The sequence below is a fragment of the Myotis daubentonii genome, chromosome 10 (genome assembly GCF_963259705.1).
Source record: "Myotis daubentonii chromosome 10, mMyoDau2.1, whole genome shotgun sequence".
In the NCBI taxonomy this organism is placed as follows: domain Eukaryota; kingdom Metazoa; phylum Chordata; class Mammalia; order Chiroptera; family Vespertilionidae; genus Myotis; species Myotis daubentonii.
In genome coordinates this window covers 66,017,395-66,029,469 of record NC_081849.1, presented here as the reverse complement: position 1 = coordinate 66,029,469, position 12,075 = coordinate 66,017,395, and the positions used below count along the sequence as shown (strand labels likewise).

General features: G+C 52.2%; 1 protein-coding gene across 1 annotated transcript; it reads left to right on the top strand.

The window, feature by feature from the left end:
* Window positions 1-3,531: 3,531 nt before the first annotated feature.
* Window positions 3,532-9,196, top strand: TRIL (TLR4 interactor with leucine rich repeats). The gene has a single exon (XM_059712656.1). It carries the CDS (start codon window positions 4,476-4,478, stop codon window positions 6,909-6,911), a length of 2,436 nt encoding a protein of 811 aa, XP_059568639.1. The 5' UTR covers window positions 3,532-4,475; the 3' UTR covers window positions 6,912-9,196.
* The last annotated feature ends 2,879 nt before the right edge of the window (window positions 9,197-12,075 follow it).

Here is a 12,075-nt window from a genome sequence, read left to right as displayed (position 1 = left end):
TTTGGGTGAGCACATCCCTTTGGAAGCCCCAAATCCCAGTCTTTTGGGGAGGAGCACAACCAGGGAGCACCGTAACATGGCCTGGACAGCACAGGGTTCAGGATAGGGACGCAGGCTGCCCTATTCTAAGAGTGGTGCTGTATACTAGTATATATACAGTATCTCTACAAAATATATATAGCACATTATACAGAGTGAATACATGTCCCGCCAAACCACTGTCACAGGTTTCAAGGTTCTGGACGACAAGAACTAGATAGAGAACACTTTCTTTGTCTAGCACCTAGTTTATGTAGGCAGAGATGCCGCTTGAGGTTATGGTACAAGTACTAGTATGCCAACTGCTTGCTGAAATCTTCAAAGGGGACCAGGGAATATTTATTTGGAAGTCATTGTATGCGCAAAGGTTGTGTGATGCTGTCAAAAAGCACAGATGTCAAAAACAAATCTCACCAACAAAGATTCAGACAGAAGTTTGGCGGTTCCTAAATCACTCTTTTGCATATGTCCCGGCTCTCCCTCCTGAGAGCCCCGCTCACCTGCACCTGGTAACACTCAGTACTTCCTGTCCCCGAAGCCTTCCTCCAGCACTCAGGCCAAGTTCATGTCCCCAAGGCTCCCACAGCTCCACCCACAGCCTGACCACCTGCGACTGCTTCTTGGGCATCAGCCTCCCCACTGAGCGGGTGCGCCCTGAGGTCTGGCACTGCGTCTATCAACCACAGGCTTCCCACGGCTCATCCCAGGACTTGGCACAGGCCGAATCCCCACCACAGGCCTCTTGCCTGCTCACCAGCAGCAATAAGGATTCCAAGCCAATGCAGTTTGGAGTTGCTGCTCTTCACTACCAGGGATTCTAACTACTTCCAGGTTTAAGCAAAATACCACTTTAACTCCTGGAAGAGGGAGATGAAAATAAATCAAACACCTGACTGTGTAGCGTTACAGACGTGGAGGCCATTGGGGGCACATGTGAATATCATATGCATGTACTCTGAGGTGTTTAAATGTCATTCATTTGTAAAGGTGACCTCAGGTTCTATGCCTGTAGAAGGGAAGCGTTTGTTAAAAAGACAGCAGTCACACTTTTTCAGAAAAACTTCATATGCACACACACGTTATCATTTTACCTATAGATCTCAAAATCTTACTCTTACTGAAATTGGTTTGAGGGTGCTAGGAACACCTATCAGAAACTGTCTGTACTTATTGGAAAGGCAGCACACTGTATCTATGCAGCAGATGGATTACTTCAAGGAAATGGAATGTTATGGAAAAGTAATTGTCTTGACATGAATCTGTAGGTCATTTCTACCTGCAACCGAGGACTGCTGGTAGAATATTAGCAAAGACAGCCACAACATTAAAAGATACTCAATGTCTGCAGGGGTCTGATACTCCTTAAATCTTACTTAGAAGCATCTAGAAAGAAAAGACACCCCCCCAGGGGGGGTGAGTGATGGTGGCCCTCAGAGGGAACGCTGCCTGCTGTCCTCACTCTCTCCGCAAGTTTACTGTGAAGAGTCAGGAGAAGAGGCTTATGCAGAGGGGTAGGGTCTCATTTCTGCTTCTCCCTCTTCCACGTTACACCTCTCTCAGCTTCCAACCTCTTTCCTGCTCAGAATGCTCTTTGTGTGCCCTGAGGCCATGGCCTCAAAGCAGATGCTGCCACAGTTCCATCCCAGGAAGTTCCCAGGATTCACTTTGAAAGCTAGCAGCTTCTTCGTATCTTTCCTCTGAAACACTGGGGTAACCTCTGTTGCGAGCAAGAAGGTCCTCCCACCAGCTTCCGAGGCCCAGGTCATGGCAGCTTGGGTCACACTGTGTGAGCTTGGGTCTCACCCTCTGCGGCAGCCATCCTGTTAATAAAAGCCTATGTGGGCATGATGCCCTCAGGCCTTAATGAGTGATCACTAGGAGGCTGTGTGCATGGGTTGGCCGGGGCTTGATGCTGTGTGGAGGGTGTGGAGGCGAGTCCCGCTGCTCTGGTCTACCTCTGGGGCAATCCATCAAGGAGCTCCGGATGGGTGGATGGGGCCTACCTCTTTGGGGCCATTGATCACGGGGTTCCCACACTGTGAGAGGGCACAGGCCAGGCTGGGGGACCCCCCCTCCAGTGCACAAATTTCATGCACCAGGCCTCTAGAACCTTCATAAAGAGGATGGGAGTCAAAAACTACATGGGTTTCAGAAGATTCTCACAATGAGAACTGAAAAACCAAACTACCTGGGAAACTTCATCTTTCATCTTTTTTGTTTATTGAATTTTTACAGAGAGGAAGGGAGAGGGATAGAGAGTTAGAAACATCGATGAGAGAGAAATATCAATTAGCTGCTTCCTGCACACCTCCTACTGGGGATTTTCCCGCAACCAAGGTACATGCCCTTGACTGGTATTGAACCTGGGACCTTTCAGTCTGTAGGCCGACGCTCCACCCACTGAACCAAGCCAGTCAGGGCCATCTTTCATCTTAATGACAGATATTTGGTCCTCCAAGTTCATCCTCTAGCTGAACTCAAAGCAAATTCCAAGCAAACTTGGTGTGCTCATTCGTTGTGCCTTGAAGGGGCATTTCACTGCCTACCTTCAGTTCTGCAACACCCAGCACCCTGGAGCCCAGGTCCCTGACCACGCTGCCAGTTATCTATGTCATCTTTGCTTAAATTCTGAACTTGTCGCTCTCACTTACCTATAAATTGGTAAATGAGGTAATTAATAATTGTCAAACACTGGGATTATTAAAACTTATCTGCATCCCAGCAGCTTTCTCATAGATTGCTTTGTATTATCATCGAGCCTTTCCATGCCTTGCCCTTCCCACTAGATTGTCAGCCTCTTGAGCGGGAGATCTGTCTCTTCCTTTAACTGTACAGAGCATGTCCTTAAAATCACATTCTCTGAACACTTTGGGGTGGAGGGGAGGCGGGGCCTTTATTTTTAGCCGGGTAATTTGCATGAACAAATAGTAATTAACAGCTCTTCCTTGCCCATTCTTATTCTCAGCAGGGGCTGCCTCAAAGGAGCCTTTGATAAACCTCCCTTCTCTACTGATAATAAATGATGAGGCTTCCCCAACTAAGCCAGGCCTGAGAGCTAGGACGTGATCACTGCAAGCCCAGGCATCCGCAGAAGGGGCACCCCCAAGGTAGCTGCTAGTTAGTTACCCAAGGGCCTGGGAAGGTATAAATACGGTTATTCCTGCCTGGGAAGGTTATAATAGTAGTATATATGCACACGTGCAAAGTCTCTCCTAGGGATGGAACGTAATGGGACTAAATCGCCAAAATCTGACAGAGACCCTTTCACGGTGGTAGAACCAGCTCTGCGCTGTCTCCTTGCTCTAGCCCACAGCAGGACCTTTAGTTCAGATCCCTAACGGGGGCGGTGCCTCTCCCCCGCTTCCAGGAGCGCGATGCCCCAAACCCAAACACGCTGCAGGTCAGAGTGGGTGCACCCTAGCCTCTTCTGACAGTGGCCTGCCGACAGCTCTTTGCAGACAACCTCCTGCTCCCCAAAACTCCTGCAGAATGCTGGCGGGATGCCTGCCGCAGGGCGACACCTGGAAGAGCAAGTGACTTAAAAACAAGTAAAACAAGCCGCGCTCCCACTGCTCAGAAGCGACTGGTGTCCTCGTCTAAAATAAAAAGGTCTCTGTCTGCAAATCCCGTTTGCTCGACCGGTAATCCACCCCCCGCCCCCAGCCCGGCGTGTCCGCCCGGTACAGCTGTTTTTAATCCCTACTTTTCTCACTTGGCGTCCCGGGCTCGGGCTGACCAGACGCGGAGCCACTGAGCGTCTCCCCCTCCCCCTGCCGGGGTCTGTCCTTCCTCCGCCGTCTCCTCTTTCCCCGCCTGCATCCCCGGGGGCAGAGTGTGGGAAGAACGAATTTCCGCCCGGTTTGCTCGCCACTCGCCGACTTGGGTCCCTTCCGGACGCAGCCTGCGCACCCCGGCTCCTCCCCCGGCTGTTCCACGGAGGCCGCGCTCCGGGTCCGGGACCCAGAGAGAGGAGGCGCGGGCTGCGGGGGCCGAGCCGCCCGCCGGGGCGCAGCAGCCAAGCCGCGCCCCAGCAGCTCTTGGAAGGACTCCCGCCTGCCTGCAGCTGGGGAATCCACTCGGCGGGGAGAATCCGTGCCAGGGAATCCAGCTCTCCGGACTCGGGCTGCAAACAAAAAGCTCGGTTCTTGTTCCCCCCTCCGTCCCACTACGCGCACCCGGAGAGTTTCCTGCAGAGATGCAACAAGTAGCGCCCGCCGCTCGCAGGGCGCCCTGCACCGCCTGACTGGGCTGGACGAAGCAAGCCTGCAGAGACCGGGCCAGACACCGGACAAAGGGCGGAGGAGGGGCTGGACCGCGCAGCGGAGTCCCTAACGAGGCCATTTAGTGACTCTGGCCAGGCCAAGGGGAATGCAGAGGAGACACAGAGCCGGCGGGCCAAGAGGACGATCCGGCAGCTGCACGCAGGGCGGGCGGCAATGGAGGCTGCCCGCGCCGTGCGCTTCCTGCTCGTGGTGTGCGGCTGCCTCGCGCTCCCGCCCTGGGCCCAGCCCGTGTGCCCAGAGCGCTGCGACTGCCAGCACCCCCAGCACCTCCTGTGCACCAACAGGGGGCTCCGGGCCGTGCCCAAGACCAGCTCGCTGCCGAGCCCGCAGGACGTGCTCACCTACAGCCTAGGCGGCAACTTCATAACCAACATCACGGCCTTCGACTTCCACCGCCTGGGGCAGCTCAGACGGCTGGACCTGCAGTACAACCAGATCCGCTCTCTACACCCCAAGACGTTCGAAAAGCTCTCGCGACTGGAGGAGCTATACCTGGGGAACAACCTCCTGCAGGCGCTCGCCCCGGGCACACTGGCCCCGCTGCGCAAACTGCGCATCCTCTACGCCAACGGGAACGAGATCAGCCGCCTGAGTCGAGGCTCCTTTGAGGGCCTGGAGAGTCTGGTCAAGCTGCGGCTGGACGGGAACGCCCTGGGGGCGCTGCCGGACGCGGTCTTCGCCCCTTTGGGCAACTTGCTCTACCTACATCTGGAGTCCAACCGGATCCGCTTTCTGGGCAAGAACGCCTTCGCCCAGCTGGGCAAGCTGCGCTTTCTCAACCTCTCTGCCAACGAGCTGCAGCCCTCGCTGCGCCATGCGGCCACCTTCGCCCCGCTGCGCTCCCTCTCCACCCTCATCCTCTCGGCCAACAGCCTGCAGCACCTGGGGCCCCGCGTCTTCCAGCACCTGCCCCGCCTCGGCCTGCTCTCCCTCAGGGGCAACCAGCTCGCGAACCTCGCACCAGAGGCCTTTTGGGGGCTGGGGGCCCTGCGGGAGCTGCACCTGGAGAGCAATCGGTTGAGCCAGCTGCCCGCGGCGCTGCTGGAACCTCTGCACAGCCTGGAGGCGCTGGACCTGAGCGGCAACGAGCTGTCCGCCCTGCACCCCACTACCTTTGCCCATCTGGGCCGGCTGCGCGAACTCAGCCTACGCGACAACGCGCTCAGCGCCCTCTCGGGGGACATCTTCGCCGCCAGCCCGGCCCTCTACCGGCTGGACCTAGACGGCAACGGCTGGACCTGCGACTGCCGGCTGCGGGGCCTGAAGCGCTGGATGGGCAACTGGCACTCGCAAGGCCGGCTTCTCACCGTCTTTGTGCAGTGCCGCCACCCCCCGACCCTGCGGGGCAAGTATCTGGATTACCTGGACGACCAGCAACTGCAGAACGGGTCTTGCGCAGATCCCTCTCCCTCGGTTTCCCCGACCGGCGAGGCCAAGCGGCGGCCCTTTCCCACAGCCACGAGGGAGAAGATGGCGCCCCCTGCCGGTGGCCTCGCGAAGGAGCTGCCGCCACAACCGCAGCTGCAGCCACAGCTGCGGGAGAGATTACCGCCCGGGGCGCCCTGGGATGGGGAGCTCTTGAGCAACCGCAGCGCCCTGAGGCTGAGCCCATGGGGTCCAGGCCTCCAGCAGCCGGGCCCCTCCGCCGCTGCTGTGGCGGGCCCGGCGCCACACCCCCTGGACCTGCAGGAGAAGCTCCAGGGGGGACGTCCATCGCCGGCCGATCCAGCCCACGCGGAGCCCACCCTGCCCGGCACGGCAGCCTCTGCGCCGCCGCCCGCTGGCGACCTCTGGCAGCGCGCCGCGCAGCAGCGCCTCTTCCCGCAGCAGCAGGAGAGCGCCGCCCAGGCCGACGGCGGGGCCGTCCTGCCGCCGCTGGTGTCCGACCCGTGCGACTTCAACAAGCTCATCCTGTGCAACCTGACGGTGGAGGCGGTGGGGGCCGACAGCGCGTCGGTGCGCTGGGCGGTGCGCGAGCACCGCAGCCCCCGGCCGCTGGGCGGCGCGCGCTTCCGCCTGCTCTTCGACCGCTTCGGGCAGCAGCCCAAGTTCCACCGCTTCGTCTACCTGCCCGAGCGCAGCGACTCGGCCACGCTGCGCGAGCTGCGCGGGGACACCCCCTATCTGGTGTGTGTGGAGGGCGTGCTGGGCGGCCGGGTCTGCCCGGTGGCCCCCCGGGACCACTGCGCCGGGCTGGTCACCCTGCCGGAGCCTGGGGGCCGGAGCGGCGTCGACTACCAGCTGCTGACCTTGGCCCTGCTGGCCGTCAACGCGCTGCTCGTGCTGCTGGCCTTGGCGGCCTGGGCGTCGCGCTGGCTGCGCAGGAAGCTGCGGGCCAGGAGAAAGGGCGGGGCCCCCGTCCACGTTCGCCACATGTACTCCACCCGGCGGCCCCTGCGCTCCATGGGCACCGGCGTGTCCGCCGACTTCTCCGGGTTCCAGTCGCACCGGCCGCGCACCACCGTGTGCGCGCTCAGCGAGGCGGACCTCATCGAGTTCCCCTGCGACCGCTTCATGGACAGCGCGGGCAGCGGCGCGGGCGGCAGCCTGAGGCGGGAGGACCATCTCCTGCAGCGATTTGCCGACTAGATCCAGGGCCTCCAGGGTGCGGAGACCATCTCATTGGCCTTGAGGAGCCCTCTCTCTTTGGCGCCCTTCAACCCACCTCAGGGGAAGATCTCATTCCATCAGACCGTCTCCTTTTGTGCATTTGGCCAGAGAGGCCAAAGAGGCCAGTTCAGCACTGCTCCCCTGCCCCCCAATTCCCAATACTCATAAAATAAATGGGTGGTACTTGGTAGTCAAGACCAAGAGTAGGGGACGCATGGATAGTGGGGTACAGAGGTGGGAAGCCTTCTGTACACGGAGACCGTGGCGCAGCTATGAGATTGGTTTTGGTGGCATGGCAGTACAATAGCCTCACCCCCTTGCGGGTAGGAAAGGGGGCTTGTGCCCCCAGCATGGCCAGGTTTGGAGATTTGGAGACTAAATGCTTTTTTACTTGTTGAGTGTCAAAAAGAGGTGTTTTGTGTTCTATTTAAGGAAAAAGGAACTTATTACCATGACAAAGGAGGCTTGGCAGGACCACCACTGGTCTGGAGGTTTGTGCCAAGAAGGATGATGTCAGCAGGTGGTAAAGTTTAACACACTCACCCAGGGGGAACTCCTTGATGGTGGATAACTTGACCTTTAAATAATCAGAGACATTACTTTTTTTTTTTTTTTTAACAATGTGAAGAGCTCTGACATTTAACAAACTGACAAACTCAAGGACTATTTTAGAAGAGCCAGGCGGCTCAACAGTTTTCCTTTTTTTAACGTGAACATCACAAGAAGGTTCGCTGACCTTGGGGTTAACTGAGATGACACACTTTCTCGGGAGAAGGCTGCGTCCAAGACTTCTCCGTCAGGGTTGCTCCTGTGGCTTTTTAAATTTTATTTTTTTAAACCCATAGATGGAAGAGGAAACGTCAATGCCAGACTTGATCAACGAAATGTAATGCGTAGGTCACAGGTGGCCCCGGAGGGAAGGCCAGTGTTCTAGTTTGCTTACCACATCGCTGACCGTGTGTATGGGTTGGGGAGAATGCCATGTGCTACTTCTCATGTTTTTATCAGTGACATGCAATTGACTGTGTCCTACTGGCCTTGAGTTGCACAGTTAAGTGTTAAAGGACATTTCCTAATAGGGGAGCAAAAGGTGATTGTGTATGTTTGGTCACATTAATGTCTTACTCTATAGGAAATAGTAGAAGGGAAGAAATTATTGGGAAAATGTGAAAAAATGGACATCGGTGGTGGTTTTTCTACGAAAACCAGAAGATTGTTACGAGTACTTAAACCTCACTGTGAAATAATTCTTTTTGCAAGTTAGTCCCTCCATGACCCTGTGTTTTACTGTGTTATTAAATCTTATTTTGTAGTTGATAATTGCAGTCTTTCTTTTCCATGCTTTTGTGTTAACCTTAGGGTTAGGCTCCTTTATTTGCTCTGTTGTTTTCAACGGTTCGAGATACTTTCGTTCCCTGATATTTATGAAGGACATGTTCATCGCTACATGTAGTGCTTCGGTTTACATGAATGATTGCGTGTGTGGTCCACAAGTGACATCACTAAGAAGGTGTGCCTGGTTACATTCTCTGTGGTTATGGTTCATGGGCAGTGGGGTGTTGTGGAGGCTGCAACATTGGTGCTAAGGCTAACAGTGCATCCTCTGTTGAGGGCCTTAAGCCCCTGAGGGTCCTAATGACTCAGGGAATCGATCACAGTCCAGGGGTCCTTCACCTCCCTGCCCCTCTCCACTCCTTTTATGTGTGGCCTCCACCGAGCCAGGCCTGCCCTTGTCCCCACCGCTGAGCAGAGACCCAGGCATCTAAATGAACGGATCTTTGTTTATGTTCAGATGAATCAATGTCCAGACCACTTAAAGTACAGCTGCTTTCCTGGCAGTCTTATCTGTGGGGCCAAAACTTAATAAACCACAGGAAATAGACTGTCATTCTGAGTTTGCTGCCAGAGCTTGTTTCCGACTCTGAGCTTGCTGGCACCGGGAAGAGGTGCAGTTGTTGGCTTTTCCTGGCCACCCCTGGGCTGTCCTGCACCTTTTCTGCTCCCGGCTTTTTTCATTCATCGAGCAGTTGCATCTCTTAGCTGCTGCTTTGGCACAGCCGTGTAGTGCTGATTCCCATGGAAAGTATGCAAAGGACCTCTTGTTTTCTCACGACCCACCCTGTTAACAGCAGAACGTCACTGAACATGCTTAATGCCTGGATCTATGTACAAACAGTTTCACTGAAGGTCTTTCAGTGGGAAATGAACAAATGCTATCCATTGTTATGTTCAGTTACGTCAATAAACCCACTTACTGATAGAGATGTTTTATTGTTGGAGTTTCCAGTATTTTATACACCTGCCTACTGTTACACTGCATTTTTCTGTAGCAGTTTTCATCATTGAAAATGAACACAGGCATGAAGTCTTTCTGTCCTCTTTCAGTGTGTTCTTTTTTTCACTTCCATTTTCACAGTAGAGTATGGATGTTTATTTTTAAGGAATGGTTGTGTGACTTGATGCCCCAAGAAAGGATGAGATGGCTCTAAGAGCAGGTGGCCAGCCGTGGTGTGAAAATGCTATTAAGATCCCGTGACAGCAGGATGATTGGGTCTCAGCAGGCACCAGCTGTTTAAAGGGAACTGAATTAAAAACCAAGCCCTTTGACTCACATGGTCAATAATAAGAAAGAATTCTCTGGAACTGGGGGTCATTTTTGCCATTACAAAGTTTATGAAAAGAGAAAATTTGTAAAGGGGAAAGAATCAATTGTGTATGTGGTAGGAGTGTTCAATGAGGGATCCATCAAAGCAGTGGAATTTGGGGGGACCCTCAGCTTATCCAATAAGATTATTGCTTTCATTAGGCTGATCGATTTTTGATGCTGCCAGGTAACAATTAGGATGTGATCAGAACACTGTCATTCATTTGCCAGGCCCTGGGTTTTCACCACAAGTACAGCAATAGGGGCAGCGACTGTATTTTAAGAAACCATTAAAATAGACACTGGACGGCCTGGTACTTGTAGTTAACCCCTACTGCGTCTGCTTCTGAGACTTGGAGATGAGTGACAATGGAGTAATCTAATGCCAGAAATGTATCCAAAATTCCAGACCCAGAACCAAAACGGAATCCTACCCGGTCTCGTACCTTCGGCATCCAGAAGTATGGCATCATTCAAGCTCAGAATAATTTTAAGGAAGTGATGAAAGGCTCTGAGTCCTCTGGGATTGTATTCATTCCATGCATTAATCTCCTTGTGCCTCAGCTTCCACATCAGTTGAAATGGGAGGCCTACACGTCTGACTGCACCGTGCTAAGGCGAGAAGTCAGAGTACACGGTGTTTGCCAGCACCGGTTACACCGCAGGTGTGTTGTTAGTAGCAGGATTCTCCTGTGCACAGGACGACAGGTGGCATGATACACTGTGGAAATCTCATGGACAAAACATTTATGCTCAAGCTCTAACCCATCAGAAAATTCAGATAATGAGATTACAACAACCCTTCCTCTCTTGTTCTGGTTGGTTGGGTCTCTCCTAAAATTGAGTGTGAAAGGATAGCTCTCGACGTACTTTCTCATTACTTAACAAATGTGAATTCATTAGTATTTGACCAAACTTCTCTATGTTTATGAAACTCATGGTATACACTAATCCACCCTTGAGGCTGGAACTAAGGGCTGGGTAAATGGTCTTGCTTGTATAGCCCCCAGCCCATTTCCATTAACTTAGTGATAGCATCTCCAAGTCTGCTTTTACTCTTAGTTTACTTAAAGGGATACTTTGCACGAACAATTCTTTTATCCCCCAGGGATTTCAAGCCACTACATCTTTCTATCCCCCAGGGATTTCAAGCCACTACATCTTTCTATCCCCCAGGGATTTCAAGCCACTACATCTTTCTCCATCAGGTGACGAACAGCATTCTTTTCATTTTGCTTGGGAGACAGGTATTTGGAGATTATATCTACATTAACGACTGAAATAGGGGGAAGCATAGCTTCTAATACCTGGCTGCTTTCTTGGGGAAAAGTACCTAAATATCCCAGTGCATCTGTGTGATAGATTTTAAGCTACAGGTGGTGTGATTCTTTATCAACACGAGCTTTATAATTTGGCTGTAAGCTGGCATCAGAAGCTGGGTGGAAATAAATTATCATACACATGCGGGAGGTAACCAATCGATGTGTTTCTCTCACATTGATGTTTCTGTCTCTCCTCCTCCTTTCCAGTCTCTAAAAATCAATGGAAAAATATCCTTGGGTGAGGCTTAACAACAACAACAAAGAGAATAATGAGTGATACCAACAAGATGTAAGGAAGAGCACCTCAGTAGAACTAAGCACAAACAAAACCAAAAAGCTCTGTGTGTGTGTGTGTGTCTTACATAGTAAGCCTTAAAATCAGGTCGTGTGAATCATCCAAATTTTCTTTGTCAAAGATGATTTTGGCTATTTCACTTTTTTGATTTTCCATATACATTTTAAAATCAGCTTGTTATTGCTCCCAAAATTGCCTGGTGGGATTTTGATTTGTATAGCATTTAACTCTGTAGACCAATTGGGAGTATTCAGGAGTATTGGTAAACCCAGTATAGCTCCTTGTCACAGAGAAAATATGAACTGACAACATGGAACATGTTATGAAGGGAGAGGCTATATCTGAGATTCTTTTTTTTAAAAGAATATATTTTATTGACTTTTTTACAGAGAGGAAGGGAGAGGGATAGAGAGTTAGAAACATCGATGAGAGAGAAACATCGACCAGCCGCCTCCTGCACACCTCCTACTAGGGATGTGCCCGCAACCAAGGTATATGCCCTTGACCGGAATCGAACCTGGGACCTTTCAGTCCGCAGGCCGATGCTCTATCCACTGGGCCAAACCGGTTTGGCTATATCTGAGGTTCTTATCTTGGTTTTATATATGTAGTATTCCATGTAGGTAAAAACTTGAGGTATGTATTACATAAAGTGAATAGGGCCTTTAATTTATTTAGTGTAACAGACTCTTATAAGCATGTGTTTTGTGTCAGGCACTATTTTAAGAGCTTTCCCTACACTAATTTTTTAAGATATATTTTATTGATTTTTTACAGAGAGGAAAGGAGAGATATAAAGAGTTAGAAACATCAATGAGAGAGAAACATTGATCAGCTGCCTCCTGCACACCTCCTACTGGGGATGTGCCTGCAACCAAGGTA

Coding starts and splice junctions, on each gene's coding strand:
- TRIL (XM_059712656.1), top strand. CDS start 4,476: ATGGAGGCTGCCCGCGCCGTGCGCTTCCTGCTCGTGGTGTGCGGCTGC.